This window comes from Ciconia boyciana, chromosome 7 (assembly GCF_034638445.1).
Source record: "Ciconia boyciana chromosome 7, ASM3463844v1, whole genome shotgun sequence".
NCBI classification, from domain to species: Eukaryota; Metazoa; Chordata; class Aves; order Ciconiiformes; family Ciconiidae; genus Ciconia; species Ciconia boyciana.
Window position 1 is genome coordinate 24,585,227 of NC_132940.1, and position 27,701 is coordinate 24,612,927.

The following is a 27,701-nucleotide window of genomic DNA, read 5'->3' on the forward strand; positions in this document are numbered from 1 at the left end:
TTACATTTCTTTAACAAGTAGTGAGTATGCTGACCTCTCAGTTTGTGCTTACAGCGTGTAAGCCCTTTTTATACCCCTGTGCAGTGTTTCACGTTGGCTGGCTTTAGGTCTTTCAATGCACATAAGTCATCGTGCCTGGGCACACAAAGCCTTAGGAAAGAGGTTTACAGTAACTTAGGTAGGGCACATCAGGGCCTTATTTGCAATGAGTAAGAAACATTAACATAGGACTAAATATAAATTTGTTTTCAAAAGCAAAGGGATCTCTATGGGCAGCTGACATACTTCAAGAAGACAAGTAGGTTACTGATTATCCATGGCAGTATTTTGGACTAATATTCAAAGAGAAGGAAAATACAGCAATTGAGATTCAGGGTGAAAACTTTAATAGCAGGACAAATATGGCAAGTTGTCAGGTATCATCATCAGTGTAATAACTGTCATAATTTAGCTTCTGTCAGGATGGTGCTGGAACAGCAACTAAAACATTGGTACAGACCAGGTTCCCACAGAATAAAAAAAATCCCCAGCACCTCCTCCTACGGCCCTGAGAGCCTTGGGGACATGCCAGAGATGGCCAAAACAGAGGTGATCTTTTAAAGGCAATAAAGGCTTGATGGGGCCTGTGGGCCACACTCTGGGGTACCCTTTCTTTACAGTGTGCCTCATAAAAGAACATTCCTTTCATTTGCCTGTGTTGAGAGAGGCTTCAGACCATGTCTGATGTCTTCCTTTAAAGTCAGATTAAGTAAAGACATCTGTTGAATATTTACATCAACTGAAAATATACATAAATTGTCATACTATTATGATTAGGACAAAAATAAATGGAACAAAGTAATAATCACAGAAACCTTTAAGATTTCAGTCAAATAAAGAGGTCTCCTAGATACTTCACAGAGGATTTCCTTATCCTTTCCAGCGCCAGATTCTGAATCCAAAACTGTGAGTTATCTTAACTTTAAAATGTCTTCAATGATGACAGACCCAGGGTAGATACAAGGATTTGCAGAGTAGCCATAGAAATCCTAATGAAAGCACTGCTTGGTGTACAGTGGTAGGCAACCTAACAGGCACGACTTTGTACCATGACTAAAATGCCAGCATATATTAGAAGATAACCCATCTTCTATAAATTATTAGCTTCTATGGGTCAAAGATACTCCATCCAGTGTATAACCACTCACTGACCCAATAATACTATTTCTCTTATCCTATTCCCTCAAGCAGAAAAAAAATGAAATAGTGTGCACATCCTTTTTTATCAACTACCCTAATATCTACATAAATGCATTGTGCACCATATTTCAAATAATCATTTTGTGCAGTAACATACAACACAAATATATCATAACCAGCTATGAAACATATCTGTCCATTAAATATGCAATTACTTACAGGAATGTTGATGAAAACAGTATCAAACTCTGATGCTGACAGAAACCTTTTCAATGGCACCATGAAAAACTGCAAGGAAAAAAGTTTATATATACATCGACCATGTCAGTATATTTTCTAGACTGTTATAAAAATACATAAGTAACAATTCTATAAGTAGTATCTTACTTTCTCTATCGATTCCAGAGTTTCAGTGTATTTCTCTTCAGTTTGCTTTATTTCAGCAAGACAACAGCTTCTTATGTCATTTTCAGTATATTTCTGCAATTACAATGGAGTTAAGTTTAAGTCATTAATAGGCACCTAATGGATAACAAATGTATTTATTTGTTTAGAATTAAGCAATTAGGATAACTGCTTCCTGAAATTTTCTGAGTACTGCAGCCTCCAAAGATGATAGCAATAACCAAGAATATTTTAATGTTCAATTAGCTGATGACTTTAAGAGTTGTACTAAAATTCAGCATCAAAGGAATATTATGAAAAGTTAATGTTTAGACATAAAAAGCTGAACTCTCTGCATGTACTTTGGAAACTGAAATACAAGGTCACATTTAATTTACATCCAGACTGAGAAATCTTATTTAAAATACTGAGCAGTTAATAATTCCATTAAACTTAATGGAACGAAATCATGTAAGTAACTTTGCATTGCCATAAATATTGGATTCAGTCTAATCCCTGCACTTATTTACAGATTTTCCCTTTTAGTTCTCAAGGGGTGCTTTCTCCTCAAACACAATGTGAGTACATCCTCAAATCAGGAAGTGCAGTGACCTCTAAGTTCAGCTCTTGCATACGTATGCACGTGTCTTCAGTGAGACCCTGGGATTTTTCCATGTAAACCACCAGACTCATAGGAAATTGAAGTAATTATCAGCACTCTATAAAAATAGTTTACAAGCACTCTTACTGAAGATCAGATTTACAGCATTACAGCTTCAATAACTTGCAAATCTGATTTCAAATAAAAGAGTAAATACCTGGAAGAAGGTATGGAAGCATTCATGTCAAGCAAGACTTAAAACATCTGGAGACATATAGGTCAGCTTGGAGACCTGACACAGTAACTGGATAGGCTCTTACAATTAAAAGCAATAATTGATCCAAAATGTTTTCTCCAAAACCAACAATAAGCAGTGGCTTAATAAGCAATAGTACTGTCGCATCCTTTCTGAAGCCTATTTATCAGTTTGTAACATCCTTCCAAGGCATCCTTCAGCATATCACTGACTGTATCTTACCTTTTTTCACCCAGTGTAGGGAATCCACATACTGTAGTAGACCTGATGACTAGATGTTACTCAAATACAGGGGGAGTCAGGACTAGAAATTTAGTACTACAGTTCTTTCTATTCAGAAAAAGACTTTTAGATTTTGAACAAAAGACCTTTCTCCTCCAGGAATAGCAAAACTTCTAGACTAAAGTTTTAACAATTAGCTCTTAGTATGTCCAAGAGCTAGGCTCCTTCCACTCTCTCTCTCTGCTATCAGTCTACTTGACACACCTGCTAAGCATACCACAGCAAATAGGAAGCCACACTTAAACTGTCCATGAGCCACATACAGCTCCTATGATATTGTTTGGCCACCTATGAAGAGTGGAAAATGTATTCCTACTGCCTAACCTAGATGCCAAGTTGCAAATCATACACGCACATAAAGCTTCTTTCACTGTTCGCACTTCTGTTTGCTGTTTTGACATATCACCTTTACCCTTCTCTCTGTTTGTCTCCATGTGACTCTACAAGCAGCTGCTGCAACTGGAACACGGCTTCTCACTCTCATCTACTAGGTGCTGCATTATCTCAGAAATTACTCTTTAAAACCCAATTGGTGCAGTTATTAATTTTCCCACAACAAACATTAAAGTGCCATCCTTATCAGCTGCAGACAGAAGTAACCATTTTGCAAAAATACAGTCTGTCATCAGTAGAAACGTACTTTGTGAACACCATCTGATGATCAGTGTCATCTCAAAATCTATCATTTATTCCCAAATTCTTTGGCAGGGGCAACCAGGCACCGTCACAGTTAACCGTAGTTAATTAATCTCAGTAAACTATTGGAATTTGACATTATTCATGATTTTAGGTTTTTTCACCTTTACCTTTGTGAGCTCAATACTGTTCAAATTGCTTGCAGTATTTGCACCACTACAGAAGTTGTGCCCAAAAGGAGTTTATATCCATTTGCAAAATGTGAGGGTTTATTGTTCACCAACTCCCTTATGAACAATGCAATCAAAATCCCGAGATTCCACTTAAAACAATTCACTTCGGTTTTGTGCTCACCTAACCCAAACAGATCATTCACATAGGCACTTTTGGCAGAAATTAACATATTAATTTTCTACCTGTACCACAAACTTCTAGAATTTGAGTGCAATAAACAAAAGGAGAGAGGAAATAAGAAATAATGTGTGAATACCAGTACAAGTGAGAAAAATTGCCTCTGAAGGTCAGCTACTGCTAGAGAAAATTTAGCAGAACAGTTTACTTCGCAAGATAATGACGATCAATCTGGGAGATACAAAGCAATTTTGGCTGCTGTTGGAGACTCTGAAAAGTATTGGGTTCTTCTAAAAAATCTGCTTGAAGATTGTCCTGTGCTAGCGTTTTTTATATGCAAGGAATTCTCACATAGGATTCTAATGAAAGAACTGCGCAAAATCGTCACGTTAGCTTGCAGTGTATTTATAAACCTGAGAGGAAATAATCACAAACCAGAAATAATTACCACATTCAAGAAAGCTGTCACAGAAAAGAAAGCTGACATTACAAAACTATTGTAATGTCTCCATTCATTACATGTTGTGGAAAAAATATTTTGCTGTACCAAGTTTTCAATTTTCATTTACTTTCTATAAGAAACAAATACAAATCTGTTCAATCTGAAGTATCTAGGCTACAATGCAACTAAAATTAGAACGTGAAAGTTCTGACTGCTGTATTAATCATTTGCTAGAAACACAGATATGCAAGAGTGACATTTGCAAGAGGAAAGAAAGAATCAGAGAAAGTTTACACACTACCAACTGCCAGAGATTACCAACTATTACAGTTGAAGGGGGGAAGGAAAAAAAAAAAAAGGCGACCCACACCCATTATGTGAAACCCAAAACTTAACGCATTTTGAGTTTCAGTATAAAATAGAAACTCAAAACAAGATCACAGTAAAGATTTCCTATGATTCAAACGCATTTCTAAAACATCCTGCCTGCAAGTGAATGCAACTTCATTAGATATAAAACAGTGTTTTTTCAACTCAACTTTTTTTTTTGGTTTTCATTGAATAACCTAAACTTTAGGAGGTAAACAAAATTAAGCAAAATGTGAAAAACTAACATAACTTCCTGCTTATCTCATCTTTAATTTACAGGCATTACCTGCAGGATTTTGTATTAATGGAAAAACAAGCTTGAAAACAATATTGTGTACTCAAAACAACAGAGATTAAAACAAGGCAGTAATCTTCCCAAAGACAAGATAGTGGTAACTTTGGGGAATCATCATAAAAGCAGAGAACACAAATCACATTAGGTATCTCCTGTACTTGTATTGAAAAGATGCACAAGGTGTAAAAAAAAAAAAAAAAAAAGATCTTTAGACTTGTTCATATAACTATATTACTAAAAAGCAATTTGGAAAAGTAGAAGCAAGTTTCCAACTTAAGACAAAAGGAAGCATAATACAGCTTCATGCCAATATAGAGGAAGAAAACAACTGTCCTAAAAAACATATCCTGTCATGGCCACAGACTAACATTTTCCAGATCAGAAAGCACATCTCTGAAGAAGGGCAGACAAGTACGTTAGGGTTTCTCCCAATTAGCAAGTAAATTTTATTGCCTAAGTTTAGATTTTTTCAAAGACAGTTTTGAAACTGACCATGGTACCTTTATATGATAAAGTGAATAAGCTACTTATCCCATTCTCAGTAAGACCAATCTAACGATCAACAAAAAACTACATGGTTGAATAAGCAGGAATTTCATTGGTATGAAACAATTATCAGTTGTCCCTGTTAGATTAGTTGCCCAAATAATGGCTGAAACAACAGCGCTTCACAATATTATAACTTAATTTTTGAAGTAGGACACTTTGAACTAAGCAGTTAATTTAATTACTCTTAAAATAGCTGGTAAATCCTACCATTCATAACTGGCAATCTCAACAAATTAAGTAATTATTGTATTTCATTTTAAAATTACATTTCTTTCAAAAAATTACCATAGTTAACATTCGACCCTTTGCCAAAACAGCCTGTGAAGTCTTACATAGGAGATAACGCACTGCACGTGACAGCTCCAGATGCAACTGAGCATGAGTGAAGTTTCAGTGAAACTAGCTATAGAGATAATTTCACAAACATTAACTTTCAAAAATATAACTGCTATTGTTCGAAAATAGCTAGGAAAAGGGAAACGTACAGGTTGCTGTGCTGCTTCATCTTTCATTAGGTCTTCATAAACCTCCCCACCTTCATCTTCTCCATAGACGCAATCATACAACTCCTCATCTTCATCAACACCCGTTTCACTGAAAGGAAAAAGGAAAAGACAGTAAAGAAAAAAGCTGTGCAGCACAGGCAAATTACCATCAACTCTGCAAGGAACCGCTCCTCACAGGAAAAGATTTATACAGTAAACTGATTAATTAATAGAACTATCTAGTGAAAAGAACTCATTAAGGGAAATTAAGTCCATTAATTTTCTTTCTTCAATGCATTTAAAATGTGATTGAAATCAACACAATGCTGAAGACTGCATGAATTTAGAACCACACAGGAACCAAACCAGGCACCAAAAGCAGCTTGTCAGGACAGTTTTGTCATGAGGTACCATCCAGCTGCTCTCTTCTCTTTGTCCCTTTTCCCACTACATCCAGTGAAGAGGAGCTGCCTCTCCTTACTGCCTGGCATCCCACTGCACTGGGATGTAAGACATTGGTAGAGGTATCCTTGCTTCCAAAAGAAAGGATTATCTGGGTTAAAATACACTAAAGACTGCAGAGCCAGCAGCTGAGAGTCTGTACCTCCACACCATAAGCCAGTATCTTGATCACCTCATGGCAACCTTCAGGTACCCAAAAATGAAAAAAGCCTTTCAAACTGAAAATCAGACAGTTCAACAAAATAGAGCAATGCACAAGAAGTGTCCTCCTATTACCCAGACTACAGAAATACCTGCACTAGGACCACATCAAGCCCGTAATATCTCTCTCACATTTCTTAAGGTATGTCTACAAAAGAACTCTAAAAGATATTGAAAGTAGTCCAGTCATAATAATACAGGGACTTGATCAGATGTGCTGATAGTTTTGAGATTTTTATTGAAAATTTTTTTGAAAAAAAAAAAATTTTTTTTGAAATTATTTATTTAATAATTTGTTTATTATTTTATAACACTGAAATCCTTCAGAGTAAAAAACAAATTGAGGATTAGTCCACTAGAACTAGGAAGGACAACCATTTCTGTAAGTGGATCATCAGTACTCAAGAACAGGACATCAGAAGTTCTACTGGCAGAGACTAATGATTTCAAAGAAATCAAAATTAATGAGAATTGCTTCCAACACAGCTGCCACACGGACTACTTGGAAATGCCAGACAAAATCACTACGCCTATAGTCAGGACTATATACAGAAACCAAGTGAATTTTTTATTTCTCATTAAATATGTATCATCTTTGTTGTAGTTGTTGTTTTAATAGAGGACATCAGAAGGATAAAGTAAGCAAGCATTAGAAGTTTCAATAGATGGAATGATTAAAAAAAAATATTTGGGGGATTCAACAGAAGACAGCAATTGCTCACATCTCTTCCTTTTCCAACAGATACCATGCCCCAGGAGAGCAGGAAAGCTCAGGTGCTCCAGGTTAGTCTAACATTTCAGCTTGCACCAGTGATGATGGTGTGCTAGCATTTCACATTAAATACTAGCAGCTGTGTCAGATGCAGCACGACACACTCTATTTTAAATTCCTTAGACACCACTTAAACTCAGGCACAATTAGATTAATTCTAGTCAAATGCAGTTACTAATTAAGATAAGCTAAAAAATATGGGCCATTTGCATCATTCACTGGCACTTTTGTTTCTTATGAAGAAAGTACTTCTTTAATTGCTTCCTCCACAGTTGAGACAGCATGTAACTATGAAATTTCTGTGAATAATATTTGTAATTTGATGCAAAAGAAGAGCTACAAATCTCAATTTCTTTGGTACGATTTGTTAACTTTTTTTTTTAATGGAAGGCTGTCTCCCAGTACTGAATTTGTACACCTATTTAAGAACCGATAGAAATATTGTTTTCAAACAGTGCTAATGCCACCACATCTAAGAGATAAGGACATCACCTCTAGCCCACTTGGGTCTCAGAGGAGACTGCAACTCCTACCTTCTGCACATTCAGCTACACAGCATGAAAAGCAGCTGAGACAGCCAGTCAGCTGCAGGAGACAACAAGGAGGTTTGCAGGGAAGGTGATAAGTTGAGCAATACCAACCATGGTGGGGTTTCCCTTCTTTACAGGCAGTAAAGAAACAAATCCACAGTGTGAACAGCACCTACTTCACCACACCACAGCAAGTGACATACAATGTGGCCAGAGCCAAGATAGAGCCAGATGGGCACTAGTGAGGTGAGCAATGGTGAACTTTGAGATTTGGGACAGTGAGCTCTGATCCTAGCTCTTCTCCAACGTGATTCCTAATGGATCTTGAGAGATCCTAGCCATAGGATACAGAAGTAGCTCTTCCTGACAATTTTTTATGCCCAGATGTATTTATCTCACCAGTCTGCAAAATAAAGCTGCAGTCTGCCATCCAATACTATACAGTATGTTCATGTCTATCTTACTTGTACCTCCAAGCCAATGTGAAAATTGGCAATAATTAATAATCCTGCAAACACTTACTCAGAGAGATAAATGTGCTCATACAAAGAATTACATTGACTTTAGGGAAATGATCCACTTGAATTATGATCCAAACATGCATTTTCTTTGCAAGTTCAAGATAATTTCCTTGGGTCCCTTACAACTGATACTGCAATTCTATGAAAGCATTCCCATAGTGCAGACAGATAATTTAAAAATGCATTCATTATTTACTTTGCTACCAGTGCCCTCTATGAAACATGCTTCCTTACATATATAAATGTATTACAATCATTCAGATAAGCTTTCATAATTAATTCTTCCTGGTCAGCATAATGGCTAGCAAAATCTTTTTAAATCAAATAAATATCCCATTGTCATTAAAACTATGTGTTCTATAACATCATATAAATAATAGCATGCAACTGAAAGCCAAAATCTTTAATTTAACTAAAGATTTACAACTTACTCTATTAAATCAGGAAGACCTTTGTAGACATCTTCATCATCAACGCTTTCTTCTGTAGGGAAGGGCCTATAGAAAGAAAAATAACATGAATTATAGACAGCACTAGTCTAATCACATGGTGGGTTTTTGTTTGGTTTCTAAAATTTTCACACAGATTACTGTATGTTAATGTGCTCATATGTTCCCTTCTTTCTCTGATGAACAGTATACGTGTATTTAGACTTCTACATATGAACTGATACTTAATATAATTAAAAAACCTACTGGATGGGGTTGTTATAAATCACCGCTAATACACACCATTGTCAGTTTTTCAACTGAGAATATTAACTACTCTTTTTAGCACAGGACATGGATTACAGGACTGGCTAGGGAATTTTGTCTATGTTTTAAAAACCTCATCCATTCATATATGATAAGACTGCTGAATCAAACCATTCAAAAAGATGGAGAACACCAAAGCATGAAGTCTTTCACCTTCTCTCACAGCCCACAATTATAGTTCATGAGTTTAGGTTTGGTTGGGGTTTTTTGGTTTCTTTTTGAAAATTAGAATCTCACAAACCTGGCAGTTTTGCTGATTCTTAGAAGGGAGAAAGAAGAGAAAAACCATTTGTCTTTACACAGATCAGCATTGCACCAGCCTGACTTACAATCCACGTGTCACAATTATCACATAAATCCTGCAATACTAACTGCTCATTTGTTCACCTCGTGTTTCAGCACAAGAAGTAAATGTAGTTCAGGCACTTCAGTAAGCGTACCAGAGGTAGAAGATACCCTTCGGAGCTCCTCAGAGGCCCAGAGCCTTGGTTAGCTGTCCACTGGACAATTTGCTTTACAACCAGAGAAGTTCTTACTGGGGGACACTGCCTATACTGCCTCTAACAACTTTTCCAAGGAGCATCATGCAAGAGGCATTATTCCCACCATTCACTAGGGCAATAACATACCTTATTCCTGTGCCTATTGCAATAGGGGTGCGAGAAAGTTTTGAAAGTGTTTCTATCACCTAAAGAAGAAGAAAACAGAAACCATGATTAGTTGTAGAACAGAAGCAATAAAACATTTTGTTCTCTATTGTTTAATTATCAGCAACACCATTTCACATCGAATGATATAAACAGACACAGAATCTGGCTGTGCCAAACACTGAGTGCACTGAACTTCCACAGATTTCCCATAAGCTGGTCTTCAGTGCTTTTGTACTGGGGGATGTGATGGGAGCACAAAGAGAGGAAAAGGGAAATCTCTTATTTACAAGTTTTAGCACCAGTAAAAGCCAATTAAAACCATGTCATATATGTCACAAATTAGATATTCAATTTGCAATTGGACCTGGATCCCACTGTAATAAAATTTTATCTTACAGACTGCACTGAATATTTATTTTACTGTAGCTCCATAAGAAAATCCAGAACTATTAATTTGAGCTTTTCCAAACACTGGCCAGAAGAGGGAGCCAAATGCCAAATGAGCAGAAAGCCGCCGTTTCAGGACTGGCTTGCAAAGGAAAGGTAATCTCTTATTAGCCAAAGAGTTAAAGAAGCTGCACATTTGAGCCCATAAGCTTTGTTTATTTTTAGAAGATGGCAGCAGTCTAGAAGATCTCATTCTAAGAAAATACCTCCTGTAAGCTCTCAAGGTTATACCATAAGAGAGGGAGAACATTAGGGAGAGTAGAATACATGTACATATGGTCACAGACGTGGAGTTATTTTGCTGTCAGCTCTAACAATAGAAGACCAACTTGTACGCTGCCTAGCATGTCCTCTCTGCCACAAATATTTCCTCTTATTTTGAGCAGTATTATATTGGCAAGTCTTACTTGCTAGAGAGAGAAAAAGAGCCAAAATGACACCCTGTCTGAATTTCCATACTTCCAATGACAAGGTTCCCCTGAACTTTCCAGAAGTTTCAGGCTGGGTCTTTACAACTTAAAATCTGTATTAAGCTGAAGTGAAATTTCCAAAGAAGGTTTTTATCAGTAGTATCAAAAGTCAGTATAGCAATTCTACTTTCCATGGGCATTTGGGAATAATTTCTACAATTAAAATTGTTTATTTTTTAAGTTCTAATTACAAGACTAACCTGACCATAAAACACAGTTAAAAGGAAGGACAATGACATGTTTACACAGGAGAATGACAAAGTAAAAACCACAGAGAATAATCACCAACTATGGAGCTTAAACTGAAGTTACAAAGCCTCCAAAGTGAATCAGGTCCCACAGGCAAATGAGCAAAATTCAGAATTAACTAAGTTATACTTAGAATTAACTAAGTTGTACTTAATTATCCTGTGGAAGGAACATTTTGGGTTCATTTCAGCTGCTGTGAAAACTAATGTCACAGAAAATCTGGTTTTGCCTTACAGAAAAGTCAAAGAATAATAAAAACAAATAAATATGCTATGAACGTAAGCAAAGGTGCAGGCACATTAATTCCTCTATGAACAGAAGAACTGCAATGCAGCCTAGAATAAGTTTTGGAAATTGTGAATAAAATTTGATTGAATAAACCATAAAGTTAATTAAAAACTATTTCATGTTAGTCAAAAGGTCAAAAAGGAAAAGACTCCTTTAAAAAGTCTTGCTGTTGCAGGGCAGTTCTGGTTTCTGTACCAGACAAGAACCTGCCTCTGCACACCTGCACGAATCCCAGTGCAGGACTGCAAGGACTGCTAAACTGCACGAGACAAGACATCGTGGGAAGTTAACCAAAAATTCAATAGCTGGCAAAATGATCTGTCCTGACAGATGGGTGAACATTGATTGGCAAAATGACAGGAAAAGAGGTTTAACGATTATTGAAACAGAGGGGGGCAAGTCTGGTGAACTAAATATCCCTTCCCTCTTTCAATGCATTATTACCCAGCACACAGAAAATCTTTTGCAAACTACTCCACTCACACAAACCCTTTTCCTTAGAGGAATTCTCACTTATCTAGCATAATCAAACCCAGCAGAAGCATGACTTACTCTTTACAGCTAACTATGGTTACTTCAAGATAACAAGAAAAATATCTGTACAGAAAAAAAAAAATTACGAATTTTAGGAAGATGTTATTCCCAAAACACAAATGTTATTCCCAAAATGTACCACCAAATTACATTTTACAGCTATCAAACACACACAAACAAAAGCAAGACTTATAAATTAAGAAGAATAGAAAAACTTTTTCAGAACTGATGTGAAACATTGGGCGGGGTGGAGAACCACACACTGAGGAAGCCAGAAAAGCATTTATGAGAACATGCACACACAGAAAAGGAGCAAGAAAGGAACTACATGACTAGAGAAAACAGAAGAATACTAGTAATTTTCACTGCTCTTAGAACGGAGAAGGTCTGGTACTGCAGGAAGAGCAAACTAACATGCTAGGAAGTTAGTGGGCAGATTTCTGTCAAAAACTAAACACTGGATAATCCACTAAGAAGAAAGTGGTAATCATCACAACAGCTGTCAATATCTCATCAGAGACACCCTGCAGTCTCCAGAAGTATGTGATAAAGTGTGGCCACGCTGGCATCACAAAAGGGGAAAGGTAATGGGCAGAGATTGCTATTCTGCAATTAAGAACTGCAGACCATTAACCACCCCAGTGTGTATTTAAGATTAAAATACATAACTGAGAACAGACATAACTTCACAAAATAAAAGGTAATGCTTGTCCATAGACCGTTCCTGTTAAAGCACAGCTTAAAACAGCACTCTGTCAAGAAACAGAACGGTTTCTATTGAGGAGTCTTGTTCTTGCTGCTGTGGTTTCTTAAAGAATTCTGAGAAAATGTCAGGAATACTTACACAAGTAACTGTACGTGAAACTACCACTACTGGTCAACACACTATTTCAACATCACATAGGTGTAAATGTATTTGCTCCAACATTCAGTGGGGCAAAGAAAGATTCTCCTTCCACATGCAATTTCAGTTCTTTGGTTCTGAGCCACTGCAGGAACTCTTAGGAGTTCCCGAATTTCTAGGTCCATGGGGAAGGTCACAGTTATGTATGGGCTGAGTTATCAGAAAAGCAATCAGAGTTTCAATAGACATTCATCAAAACAATCAAACTAAACCCAGCAAAATGTCTGATTTTCAACAAACTGATGAAGAAAGACTTGGGAGTTTTTCAGAACTGTTCTAGTTTGAAGCCCTACACAGTTGACGTGAGGGAAGCTATAATATAGTGCAATTCTGAACTCCAAAATTACAGTGTACCATACACATGAAAGTCCGTAACATTCAATTTAATGCTTTTCATGTGCTTTTTTTGCCTTGCTCTCTTCCTTTCAGCAGAGCTTTAATCTGTTTTACCCATTTAACCCTAAATGACTGCCCAGTTCTCTTCCACAGCAAGGCCTCAGTGAGATGCTCCTGTAAGTTTGAATGAGACTAAACTGGATCTTAGCTTAAGTGCAAAAGTAGCACTTCTTGCTTGTACAAAGTCCAGAACAACAGGGCTTCCATGGCTGGCACTGCTCTGGAACAAACAACTGTACAAAGGGCTGCAGGGCCTTTGCACGCACGCTATTACCAGGAATAGGCAGTGAAAACTGGATACTGAATAAAGATTCATATTTACGTTCTGGCTAGCTACAACACATGAAAAAAGAAACATTTCTATTCTAGAACATCCTGTAACGACGACATCCCTTCACGCTTGAAAGCTCAATAACTCTGTGACTCTCCTGCAGCCAACCTGAAATTGGGAGAGGTTAGCAAGAGACTTTCAGGCATAAAAGGAAGCCCCACCTGCACCCGTCTCAATATATCTCCTTTGCACTGACTAATGCAGTCAGACAGAGGTTAAACAGCTCTTCAGAAGTCACATCAAAGCCACACTCGCTTCAAGAAGATGTGAACATCCAAGTTTGTTTTTTCAGTATACAGTCAGTTTATGCAAAATATGGCATGAACTTCAAATCTATGGCCCTGCATGAGGAAGCGCACCTCAGCCTGTGCCCTGGCGAGTGGCTCTGCTCCTCATTCATTTTTCAGGCACAGCTGGCAAGAGCAACAGTCTCACACTACACATTAACTTTTTACTTCATGAACCACTCAAACAGCAGATTTTTTTTTGGCTTGGTATTTATTATTGTTTCACTTGACCTGTTGCAGGTCAGACTCTCCCGTTTATGTAAGCACTTTCACATCTCTTGCCGAAATGTTATTTTGTAATTTCCTGCAGCCATACTCTTCAGTAAATCACGTCATATATTCCTATGCATACTTACAGCAGCAGTACACTAGAGGGACTATTTCACTTCTTTCCATAGCAGTGATGTGTCTGAGTTTAAAATGTGCTTTATTAACTATTTTGGTGGGGGTCACTTTTTAATCTTGTTTCTTAAAAAAAGAACTTAACAAATCATGCAGTTCAAGAACAGACAAAGTACATTTTAAAAGTACTTTTCCACTTTTAGAAGAAACAGTAAATCATTTTGCAACTCACTGTCTCCCCAAACAGGCAAAATTTCCTTGCTATTGACAGCTGCTGTCAGGCCTAGGCCCATATTTATATTTCTGATGTTTACCTAAACAGAAAATGTGAAGTGATCAACAAATGTTGATGGCAACAGTTTCATAGTTTATGCCAATAAAACCTAGAAAGACTCACTTATGGGTTAGATCTTCAAAGCAGTTGTTTCCATGTATGCACTTAAATCAGGATATGTTTTTCTAAGACACAGTAAAAGTCACCAAGAATTCACAACCTTATTACATATCAAGTCTTTTTTCAAAATCTGGGCACCTGGCTTAGTATTTGAGTGTTGCATTTTGTTGAAAACTTAAGCTTTACTCCCTTCCTTGAAGTGAATTTATTTAGCAGATACACAAAAACAGATTAGCATAACATAAAGCAGTTATTTGCCAATGAAAAATATTTCCAATACCAACCTATTTTTTGACATGCTACTTTTTGATACATGCACATGAGTATTGAAAGGCAGGGAGTCTTGAGATACGTACATGCACATATTAATTATCTGGATATATACATACACTGCCCAGAGCTCTGGGCAGATTACAAAAACCAAAAAGCTAAAGCAAGTAGAAATCTAATGTTCCTAGAGAAAACAAAGACATAGACACTCTGCATCACTAGGGTTAGTCTCTTTTGAGGCCAATTCCAGTGTCTCATATACGGGATACTTCAAAGCCAGAACTGCTACTCATGCCCACATGCTGAGTGAGTTTTCATTAAGCTGTTTTCATTCATACATCAGATGGGGGGGGGGGGGGGGGGGGGGGAAGAGAAAAGAAAAAAACAGAAATCATCATTTTGTGTCTCTCTCAGAGATAAGATGAAATTGCTATACGTAAATATATTCCCTATACGAAAGAAGGTTTGTCATTGGCAGTTTACCAGGCCCCGGACAACCCTAGATCAATACTTCATTTGGCACAGAAGGGGGGAGACACCATATCTTAATATTTTACCGTAATCCAGCATTAACTTTTGAACCAAAAGACCTCTAAGAACTATTACATTTACATTTAACTTGGTTGACAGATGCGAAAAAGGACAGGTAGCCAGACAAGTTCCAGGGTGATTAAACAGCTTCTAATCTAATGAGCATATTATTCCAAGTAAAGGGTGTTCATAAGTTAAATCGAACATTTTCTCTCCATCTGCCTTGTTCTGGTATCCTAAGTGTTAGTACTCTGTGTTGGTTCAGGTTAGTTTTAATCAAACCACAAGCCTCTAGGGAAGGAGAAAGGATGAGGGCTTTTCAAAAAAGGCAGAATGAATGAAAACTCATTAAAAAGGCGGGGGGGCGGGGTGGGAGGAGAGATGGCCTAAAAGCAAACCCTTTGTTTCACATAATGGCACTTCCAACAGGCCCTTAAAAACAAACAGCAAATTTCAAATACCAGCTATGCAAATATGCCTCTACTAAATACTGCTATGGCATGCACTGAAGACTGAAGTGTCGAAGTCATACAGACAGAAACATGTGAAAGACAATTTACAGCCTTGGCACCCACACCAGTATTTCCTTAGGAACACAACAGTCTGCCGATCCTCCTGCAGGTGGAAATGGAATAGCCTGGTTTTGATTACATAAAGCTTCACATATAGCTGAATACTAATTTTCACTTCATTCAAATAATGAAATCCAAGCTTTAGGTGTAGAGCACTGACAGCTGCAATCCAAAGGAAAGTCATAAATTTACTTTCCACAGGGGTAATCACCAGCTGCAGAATGCTGCCCGTTTCCTCACTGACATTACCTTCAGCTACCCCGATTCTGGCATCTCGTGTTGTCCATGTCCATTCTTCCATTTCCACTGAACTACATCCTCAGGAAATACACCTGAGGGCTACTCCATCCTTCTTTCCCATCAAGGCTTAGCGCTGGCATAGTAGCAGTAAGGAAAAAAACACAAATGTCCGAGGGAACTATGGCAGAGAAATTCACAACCCCGAGACAAGTTTTTTGTGACTGACAGGAGCCTGCCAGCAACTCTGAAAAACAGTCTAAAACCAGGTGCCAAATGCTTTTATGCAGAGGCAGCAAGGGTAACTCCACTGCTGTAAAAAGCTGGTTTTGGCAGTCTATGCGCATTTCCTCTGAACGCAGAGCCCCAGCTCCCAGCTGCGAGAGGAGACCTCAGAGGTGCAGCCGTGCTGCTGGGGGGAAGCCTGGCTGGCTCCGGGTTGCAAAATGCAAACCTCCCCTCTTTCCCCCTTGGGCAGGAGATACCACAACATGCATTGCCTTAGGGAAGTCTCATCTTGTATCCATTTTCTCCAGTGTCTCCACAGTGTCTTCACGGATAAAGTGGCGGGAGTGCCTTTCTCCAGACTAAAAAAAAAAAAAAAAAAAAAAAATAGCCAAGACAAAAAACCTCCTGGGTGTGGCCTCTTTCTGTTTGTAGATAAGCTAACTACAGAGATGCAAACCGCTGGAACTTCAAAAGCCCTGGGGAATCAACAACTATGAAAGATGCAACATTTTCTCCAAAGCCTTGTAAGAACGAGAGGTAAGGTGGGGAGGAGGGCAGTTTGGCACCAGGAAGGTAAGCAGAGCCAGAGATAGAACAATATAATTTTTAAAAACCTCTCTGGAAGATATAAGAGGACAGATGACCTGATGTCCAAAAGGACAGGTTAAGGCAGGGCATATATTTCCCTTTTAGTAAAAATAAAACATCCGACATTAAGTTAGAAATATCCAAAACTGAAGAGTTCTGTTGTTGTTTTCTTTTCACATCTCTAAATTATACCAAGCAACGCATGGTATCATATGCTTGCATTACAGATGTAAGGTATCTATAGCATTTTTCTCTAGGACAGTAGTTAAAATAAAAGCATAAATGTAGTTTCCAGCAAAAGCAAAGGGCAGGTTGGTCCCCTCACTAACCAAACCCCTCCTCTGCTCCTTTCATGCACTGAACATTTTTAACATTTAATACCTTTTACAGGGAGTGATACCTCTGATCACGCAAACTCCTGAACTGGAATAGTGGGACTCGCAGATGTAACTACACAGGACTGCACGCACACGACTCCTAAACATTACTTACCAGAAAAGAAAAGAGAGAGAGAGAGAGAGAGAGAAGCAAAACTGAATGCTCTCCAGGAATTCGTAAAACTCCATGCCATACTATTAAGACTACAATGAGCAAGTCTTTAATAATCAGTATCCAATTATGGACACAAATGCATACACATTAAACAAAAGTTGTGCTTGAAATCCCGGTTTTTTTCAAACTTTAGGTCAGTGACGAGGCTACAGTTGCTAGTCCAAAGGCATGAAAGCTTCCCTAGCCAGTTCTGCTCCTACACGGAACTGAGAAAGACCACACTGCACAAGCAGCACAGCCCTCAATCTCTTGGTTCGTTTTGTCCAAAAGGCGGAGACACTCACCAAAGCGGCAGGGGGGCAGGGAGCTTCAGCAGCCGCTTCCTGTCTGCAGCTCGTGGTTTTGGTTCTATGAACACCTTCCAGCCGTCGCCATGCGTCCAGGGGGGTTAGGGTTGAGTTTGGGGTTTGATGGTTGTTTTTTGTTTGTTGGGGTTTTCTTGTTGTTGTTTTTTTAAGATGTTGCTTAAAGAACGACCACCTTACTTCAAGCACTGCTGTGGTATCAGCAGAGCGCTTGAACACTGCAGCTGACCTTGAACACAGGCTGAGTGCAGACCGCCTTCAAGCATACTGTCCTTGCAAAAGACGGAGAATGAAGTAGGATTTCGTCCTTTCTGGTGCGTTTATTACATTTCAGGTTTTGCATGGAGGGCAAAGGAATATAAAAGGATATGCCTAGGACAGTACTGCAAAACCGACCTGCTATTAAATCATTCCAGTTCCCTTCATAATAAACTTTATAAGGATAACCTATACTTACAAACAGCATCGTCAAACTGTATTCAGCTTTGATCAAGTGCTCACTTTCAATGCTTTCTAAACACTCGTATTGATGAGACCACAATTTTTTTACCATATTTCATACAGGTCATAATGCTAAAAAATCAAGGACAAAACACCTTTTTTCCTGCATTTTAAACAGCACATTTTAATATAATCTAATTTTTTTCCTAAATGTAAGCATCCATTTTAAGATCCTTAATGACCTAACAGTGAGATTATCAAAGGTGTTCAGACTTTGAACAGAATAATTTTTTTTTAATAGGAATGGACATAAATCAATGCTGTGTGTTTTTCAAAGTTACATTTCTTTTGCCACTGTCCTTTAACAGACTTCAAAAGACTATTTTTACATGTTTGAAAAGAACAAGCAAATTCTCTAAACTGCAACCACCAGTTTGTACACCATGTACAGATTTTGGGTGTTCTTGACCTTGGATGTTTAAAATTAGCATACAAATGTTTTAGACGGAAATGAGCGCTTTCGTATTCATTATTGATTGCACCTCAAATATTGTTTTACGTATGCATCCTGGAGTTTAAGTGACATGTGGTTTCTTCACTCCCACTGTATTATTTCACTTAAATATTTAAACTGATTCCTTGTCAATTTTGATATTAGCAAGAACGATATTCAGAGGAGATTGCACAATGGAGCTTTTCTTCCTCTCTTCTGCTAAAAGCAGAGGAAGACCTTTCTCTTCCTGTCTTGAGTGAACCAGTCACTGCCACACTTCTCTTCTCCCTTTTCTGAATCTCCTTTAACCACTGACTCTAAATTCAACTAGAGCGTGGCTTTGCTGAATGGTACCGAGTGACACTTGAACCAGGAACTGAATCTCCTCCAGTACGCAATCACTGAAGATAAGGATATTTATTAGGGGTAAACACACACTGTATGTCCCCTCATTCTCTTCGAGAAAAAAATTTCTCCTGCTATAGTGGGCAGTGCGAAGGGAAGTGATCTGTTCTCTTTGATGCAATTACCCTCCAACTCGCTCACAGTGGCTTACAAAAGCCCAAGGCTATGTTCAAGCCTCATGCTCTAGAGAGCTCTCTTCTGTACCAGAAGAGACAAGGGATCAGATCAGTCCATAGGAAAAGCATTGCACTTACCTTCAACACTACAAAAAGATACACAGTACACAGGATGGCATAATTCACTTTTGCTCTCACTGTCTTCCACTTTTATTTTAAAAATCATCATCTTTGATACAGGATTAAAAAAAATTATATTTGGAAGACATCCTGCAATGGGAATGGCAATAGTGTCAACTTCTATTACAGAAACCTGGTAAGAGCAGTGGTTTGGTTTTCTCCCTAATAGTCTGTTCATTTAGATTAAAAAATATGACTACACTTACTGTAGTGAAAAAAAATACAAAGTGATATTTATGTTCTCATTATGTTTGTACCTAATTCTCCTTGAGCTGGATCCTTATACTGAAAATTACAAAATGAATGAGAGAAACTAACTTGCTAATTTTATTTGCTACTGCTTCATTATTCTCTTGCTTTGTTCCCTTGAACATGCAGCAGCTTGCAAGTTGTATTATGTATGTATATATCTTTCCCCTCAGAAAGATTACTGCACTTCCAAAATGCCACTGCAGAACTGCACAGCCAAGAGAAAATGGGATTCCTCTCTATTTTCTTTTTTTTTTCCTAAATGTTTGTAATATATTTGTACTTAATGATAACAACCTACAAAATACAACTTCTGTGCTAGTCAGTATCTGACTGACATCATATCCTCCTTTGCACTGACACTGATGCTGTCCTTATGCTGCCTATGGCAAAATTAAGTCAGCCAGACTTCAGAGAGCTTACCATCTAAAAGATTAGTTAGAAGACAGAAAAGACAGACAAACAAGACACTTAGGGTAGTTCATTTAAAATTACTACTTTTCTGAATTTTCATGTTTTATCTAAAACACACATCTATTTAGGTCAATGTTTTTTCCCAAGCCAGCCACCTATCAACATTGTAAAATACAAAAGTATTTGAACACGAGGATAATTGCAGAAGATAAAAACTCTTCACCTCTGTACCAGGCATACCATCGTATTGGGTGTTATACCCATATTATTAAAAAACAAAGAGTCAGAACCAGATCTCGTAACAACTCTATGCCCCTGGTCCGTCCCGTCCCAAGTCCTTCCCCCCCACCAGATATAAAATAGAAGTAGTACTTAGGCACTCCACGCTCTATGACATGATGCCATCTCTAGTTAAGGAAAACAATATTTGCTTTAACTCTTCCTGTCATTTTCGGGGGGGAGCACATTAGTCATGGATGATGTAATATAACTGTGGGGTTTCAGGTACTCTATTTCTCTTAAATGAAGAAAAAGCTTTACCTACTATTTTGAAGAATGCTTTATTCTTCTGTTGTATCAATATGTTAAGATGCACAGCAGCCAACATGTCTGATACTAATGTAAGAACTACAGCACCAGACCTAAACTGCAGAGAGGAATCAAATTTCTTTGTAATATATCTAACAATGCTAAGTGGCTCATATGAGACGTCCTTCAGACAGGGACTTGTTCTTCAGTTTTCACTTGTCTGGAGATTTAAAAGAAGATTTTGAGTTCTTCAAGTACATGATAGGGATCATACTATGTATTTGAGATGTAGATACTGTGATAAGTAAGAGCAAACCACAGATACCTATCGCTAGCCATTTAGTTATATTTAATAAAGATGTCTCTCGGGATTTCACCAGTACTATTGACTTCAGAAATTTCTGTCCTCTGCCTGTGCTCTTCATCCCCTTGTTTCTGCCCTACACTTCGGTTCGCTACTGTCTTGGCTGTGCTAACCAAACTGTTAGCATGGTCATGTCATAAATTGCATCAGAGAATTGATACACAGAGAGAGAGGGAGGGACTGATTTCTTAAAATGTTATTCGAAAGGGCAGATGAGCTCCTCGGCTTATTTCCCAGCTCAGCCACACCAATAGGTATGCTAGCAAGACAAAGGGAGCAGAGCAAAGGAGAGGCAGTAAGTTCTGACATTAATATTGCCTCTTAGAATACACAGGACTATACCTCACTTTTACTCTATAGGGTTTATAGGCATTTCCAAATATTGTGTGGAATTGTGCTTAAAAGCATTTGTGAAAGGGCACAGGACTGAACACATCCCAGACTGGTAACAGGTTATAAAACTTCATCTAAGGCCAACTTTAGCCCTAATTATTCATGACAAAAACACCAGTAGCATGTAAGAGTTCAATGAAACTCTTCACACAAATTGAGTTGGGCATTTCAGTCCAATACAGTGTGTCCAAACCAAACACAATATCCAGAGTGTTATTTAGTCCCACTACAGTCAATCTCAGCAGAGGCCTAATAGTGAACAAACGCAAGATCAGCTGCAGGCGAACAGATTCACCTAGATAGCACACCATGAGTAATGCTGAAAACTATTCCCTGTCCTAGACAAGGGTAAGCTACCAGAAAAGGCCATGCTTTATGAACATCAGGCTCCCACAGCTTTTGCAGTCAATGCACAAAGTAATTTTGGAGAGATGAAACCGGGAAAAAATGTATTGCAATCAACTGACCTTGTATAAGCACTCTGGTTTTACCTAACATACAATATGAAAGATAAACCTTACGTGATACCAATATTGTCCTAATAGTTTGTCATTTGTATTATGGTCTCATTGAAAGGCAGTTTGGGGGAAAGAGTTAAATTTTCACGGGTCAACTGCCCTGGGGGGGGGAATTTCAAATATCTAAACCTTTCTTCACGTCAGCAACAAAATTCACAAACTTCACTATAAGCACAGGTTGGAAGCAAATGTTTTGAAGTTATAGTCTATGTCCAGCAGCAACCTAACTTGAGTTACACCCCTACCTTCTCCATTTTTTATATCGAACTTCAAATCTAAAAGAGATCAGTTAAAATGTACGCAAGCTGATGAATGCTAAACAAAGTGACTGAAACAGCCTCATTGCCAAAATTTCAAGGAAGCTGTTAAGCAGTAGTGCTTGTAGTTTTATCCCACGCTAATTGTAATGTTTCTTAAAATTGTGTCCCTCAATATATTTCCCTTTTTACTTGGCAAGCACTAATTTTACTGCTCACAGATATTTCCAACTGCACAGAAATTCCCTCGCTGCACTCATACCAAAAATAGTAGCTTCAGGGATAAGACTGCATCAAAAACAGTGAAATAAAGCAATGCTTAACTGAGGCAGATGCATGAAATGTAATCTTCAGACAACAGTGAAGTCGGAGGGTTTGGAGAGAGAGAAGTTTTGGGGAAGATGAGAGATGTCAACAGGAGAAAGATGTGAGAAAGGAAGTTGAAGAAGGGAGGGTGAAGCAATGGAGGAAGAGGAGAAATCTCATTCTAGGAAAGTAATGTTGTTAGCTTCTGAAGGGGTTTGAGATGGCAAAAATGTCATCTCAAAAACTAGGAATCAAGATAAGAAAACTGAAACCAAACCTGAAAAGCAAATGAAATATAAAATGAGAACAAAGAAAGTCACAGTTTCCTCAATGGTAATTTGTTTCCAAAAAAGATGCTGCATGTTTTCCACAAAAAGGAACAAAAATATCAACGTATGAATCCTCTCCGTTAGCCATATTAACGCTGTTAGTTTGTTACTGTAGCTGAGGTACCTACAGCATGAACAACATACACAACGTAGATTTTGTGAGGTATGTGGAACAGCTCAGTACAAGGTACAGACATCAGCATCTGTTCTGAAGTTAGATTTAACTTTTGAAAAGTTTTAATTACTACTGTTCAAGAATAACACAACCATTAAAACCACTCTAATACAATACTGTTTGGTATCACTTGTACTGTAGACTATAGGAAAAGCTTTTAAGACCTGCATTACAACAAATGATAACTATTTATTTTATATTAAGATGAAGGTCTAGCTCTCAGTCAAAATTTAGTGTTACATATGTAACAAACAGGCCAGGCTACTGCAGTACAAGTTTAATTTTCGGTGGATTTTTGATTACTGAGATACTTACGTTTCTCACGGTCACACTTGGAACATGCACCACATGGTCTCCATCTTCAGAAGCCTACTACAACTTATTAACATCCAACAGAGCAGGCAAGGAAGAAGGGCTTCTGATGGGATTCACTGCCTTGCTAGTTCAAGGCTCCTCTGGCTATGAGGAGCTTCACAGCAAGGGGATTTTTCCCTTAAGGATTTAGTCTGTCAAGTGAACTAACATGGATCAATTTAAAGCCATTATAAGTTCTGAGGCACTCTGTCAGACAGATTCTCTTCTATCAGCCAAACAGCTTTGATACAATGGTACCAAGTCACAACACTCTTTTGAGAATGCTGACCTTGCTTTTAACATTTTACGTAACATTACAAAACAAATTCATAGCTGAATTCCCTTGCATACCCAGAGCTCTGCACTTGCAACCATGCAAGGAAACACAAGTTACTTTGATACCATAACTATGTGAATGACCAGTTTCACTGTGTCTAAGCAAATTGTTTTCAACGTGCACACAAACAGCAGAACAAGATGTAATATTAGTAAGTATGAGTAGCTTCATCTACTAGCTACTATCTATTAATGAGTATATTTTTCATTATATTAGGGGATTGAAAAAGTTTTTAAAACAATCTCATGACTTAGCATAGAAAGCAGCTCAACTTCTATGTGAGTTTATGTTATTTTTACTTGGCAAAAGCAATACGTTCTTTCACAAATGCTTGTGAAAACAGCTGCCTCTAAACCAGTACCTGGATTCATCTTCACTTCCCATTTCTGGGAAACCACTTGGAAAAAACTTAAATTTTTGGATTTTCTTTCTCAACAGAGTAATGCAATAAAGCATCTTTCATGCCTCTCAGAAAAATATATCTAAGGAGAAAAAAAGCTTATGCTCACTAACTCTTATTCAGTCTCCTAAATAAGACACATCTTTTCTCTCAGCCATAACCAGGAACATCTAAACTACATTCCCAGTTGGCTTACTTCCACATATTCCATCTACTTCAACAGTAGGAGCTGAAGACCTGTCTTTTAGCATCAAACTGTGTCTATGTTATTAGGCACAGGTGCCCAAATTAAAAAAACAAACCAATGCATCAGCATCCAAATTAGCTTCTACACAAACGAGCAAATATCATTATCTTAAGCACTCTATTTGTCCACCCTGAACAAGGCAGAGATTTGAAATACTAGCCCTGAACAGTAACACACATAAACTTGATGAGACCCTCCCGTACACCTCCTGCCTCCCCGCACTGCCCAGACACTTGTTAGTGGACAAAACAGCCCTAAGAGCAGCACAGAGAACAGCAGCCCTTGCTGGCAGGAGCTGCAGCAGCAGAACACACTCACATCAGCAGCACGAGTGAAAAAAGCCAGGGTCTTCTTTCCATCATAACTTGAGGGTCTGAACAGCCAAGCTGTGGCCTTCTCCATGCAAAGGGACAACGTAAGTAACTCAAGTAACTGCAATGGCCTTGCAGCCTGACTTCACACCAAAGTTTTATACTCACAAAAGTTGGTACATCATTAACAATGTCTCAGGTTTTCCCCTCCCTCCCTTTATATGCCGTTTTTCCTTTATATGCCTCAGACAACTCAGACTGCCAGCACTACATGGAGTCTCTGCTTCTGCCAACACACACACAAGCAGAAATGCACCATAAAAGCACGAACATACTGTAAAGCACGCTACACTTCCCTACCTAGCACTGCGCTCTCCGTTCAGCCGAGAGGTGTGCATTGGCAGAAGACTCTCTTGCTATTTCTATGTAGCATTTTCTCTGGGAAGATCTTGATCAGCTTCTGGAGTTCATAATCCAGGCTTCTAAAGAGTGCCATCACTCAGGTACTTTTTATTGCCTCATTTTCTATGACACAAGCCTTGTTTTCTGTATTCAAACACCAGTAGCAGTTCAGTCACATTTGTGAGTACTGATTTGATTAGAAATAGAAAGCTAAACCCTCCTCTCAGATTCAATGTTCTCTGTTCAGTTTTAAATGAGGAATCAGTTACTGCATCTTGGAATTTGATAAATGAACTCTAAGAAACTCAGGAAAAGTAAACCTGGTACAAGTCCAAATTTCTGACCTCTTGAGACATCACAGCAGTTCATATATGCATGCATGGATCAATATTTGTTATAGACACCAGTACATTAATGATCTCTCCTAAACACCCCTCTACTGCATACCAAACTGACTATTTTTTTATGTCAACCTTTTTAAAAATTAAGAGAGGGAAACATGGTTCTAAGAAAAATCTACAGCTCAGAGTTAAAACATCCTTTTAAAACATCTTTTTGAGTCATTCCAAATAAATGAAAACATATTTTATGGCTTGCAAATTTTAAAATTTTAAAATAATTTTATTGAACAATTTCTTTGTGTCAAAATTGTAAGTTCCTTCTTTGCAGCTTCATTTCAAGAGTTTTGGGTTTTTTTCAGTTTAGACAGAGGAAATAAAACTTTATCAGAACATCAGTGCTAAGAATTCTTTTTCCTTTCCAGAGGTTTGCTGGTGCCAGCCAACACCAAAGACTGGTCTCACTGTGCTATTCAACATATAAAAATATGCTCTGAATCAGATGCAAGAGGAAGCAAACAAAACCACACTTGAAAATTTCTTCTTTACATGACCAAAATGAGAGAAGATACCCTGATATTCAAGTTTTAACAAACGTACAAAAGGAAAAGCAGCTGAATTGCAGGATTTCCAATAGAGCTATAGTTCTCCTCTTGCAAGTAGTGAGTACTTATCCAGTAGGCAGAAAAATTTGAAGATGTTATTCCTGTGCTTATTTAAATACAAGACCGGTCTCCTGGCAAAAACAAAGAGACAAAACAAAACTGCAGAAACAAACCTAAATGCAGAAATGGAAAAGGCCCAAGAAGCACTGTAGGGAGGGGGATGTACACTGGACTGCAAAGCAAAGTGATGAGAGAGGTAAAGGATGAAGGCAGAGGAGACAAGGCAAACAGTAACTAACCCGGGAAAATTAGTTTAAACATTATGTGATGACAGCATAATTAAGTAGAAATGGTCACACAGGTTGTTATTTAGGTGTAAGGCTAGAGCAAGGGAGAACACAGGCCAGCACCAAAAGCCAAGCGTGGAGGAAGGAAACCGGCAGCTCTGCAGACCAGAGCCTGCGGCAAGTGGTCAGAGCAGTCTGCTGTCTCTGCTCTCCCACTTAACCCCCTTCCTGTATGTCATCCCTCATCTCTCTTCCTTTTCACTTTAATATGGACCAATAAAATATCATCTATATAACTTCAAAACCAACTAATTTTAAGAAATCCCAGCAAAGCTATAAACAGGAAAGCATGAAAACATTTTATCCTGTACATGTCCCATACTTCTGAGTTTGTACCACGGGGGAGACATGCGCTGCTACTTCGTATGATTATTGCTTTGTTAACGTGAAGTTTGTAAGTAGCACCTTTTCCTAGTGTTTAGGAGGCTATTCAAGGCACAGATGGACTACTCACTTCCACAAGAGAAACAGACATAAGGAAATATCTAAGAGCTCTACTATTTGAGTAGAAATGTTCTCATGCACTCCCATTTAACTCCGCATCCAGCATATCAGCATGCTTAGCACCACTGAACCAATGGTTAATCTAATTAATAATACATACAAAGGCAAGATTTAAAATCAGTCTGGTTGTGGCTCCTACAGATTCCAAATTTATGCCACCCACCTGTGGGTGGCAAATCTCCATCAAAAAAACAAAATGTAAATGTTAATTACTCTGTAAAAGTTCAAAAACCAAAGTGCATGTTACACTTAAGTTCCTAGTATTTGAGCTCTTTCACTAAGGTTTAGATGATATTATCTAATGCTTGCTAGGTATAGGAGAATTACTTTCTCTTTCGTATGTTCTGAAAAAAAATGAATTCATATTCCATTTTGTTTAATTTTATAAGGAAAATGTCTGTAGAAAAGTGAGACAATATTGGGATTTTTATTTATTTAAAATCAGATGCCTGGTCTAGAATCCACTTTTTCCAATCACAAACCACATGCTAAGGTGTGTTAATAATATTAACATAAATAAAAAATATTTATCCTAATTTAAAGCAACCTTGTACTAATTTGGCCAGGAAAAACCTGTTTGTTTTCTAATTACGGTACAATCATGCTTTAAACAAACATTTTCTGCCACAAGATATGCAACTGAGAAAAAACATCTTCTATCCAGTCTACATCCAGCCTCCACGTTAGCATATACAAAAATGTAGTCCTCACCACTTTGAAAATGCTATGATGACATTTCTAATCAGGTGGTTTAAGAACTTTTATTAACTTCACTGAGCTAATACTTCAAGACTCGTAATGAAGCTTGTTTCCAACACCCAGATCGTTTCCCACAGATGACACAGACTGCCTGTGTCCATCCACTACATAGGGTACTCGGGTTGTCTAACCTTTCTTTTTAGCTAACTGAAAAACTCTAAGGGAGGTCCTCCCCTTCCCCAAATCAAAACACGTTAAAACTCAGTCTCAAAATAAACACAGAACTATATCACTCAACAATATTTAGTATACCAGAATAAGTTGTAAGAGAGGCTGCTGTATAC

At 38.0% G+C, this 27,701-nt stretch overlaps 1 protein-coding gene across 1 annotated transcript in view; it reads right to left on the reverse strand.

Annotated features, from left to right (window-relative positions):
- Positions 1-27,701, reverse strand: part of VAV3 (vav guanine nucleotide exchange factor 3) — a 175,577-nt gene that overhangs the window by 101,735 nt on the left and 46,141 nt on the right. Inside the window, exons 3-7 of the mRNA XM_072867909.1 lie at positions 9,700-9,758; positions 8,747-8,812; positions 5,830-5,938; positions 1,567-1,659; positions 1,399-1,467 (exon numbers count right to left, since the gene is read on the reverse strand). Of these exons, the coding sequence (XP_072724010.1) occupies positions 1,399-1,467; positions 1,567-1,659; positions 5,830-5,938; positions 8,747-8,812; positions 9,700-9,758 (396 nt within the window). The remainder of the gene's footprint in view (positions 1-1,398; positions 1,468-1,566; positions 1,660-5,829; positions 5,939-8,746; positions 8,813-9,699; positions 9,759-27,701) is intronic.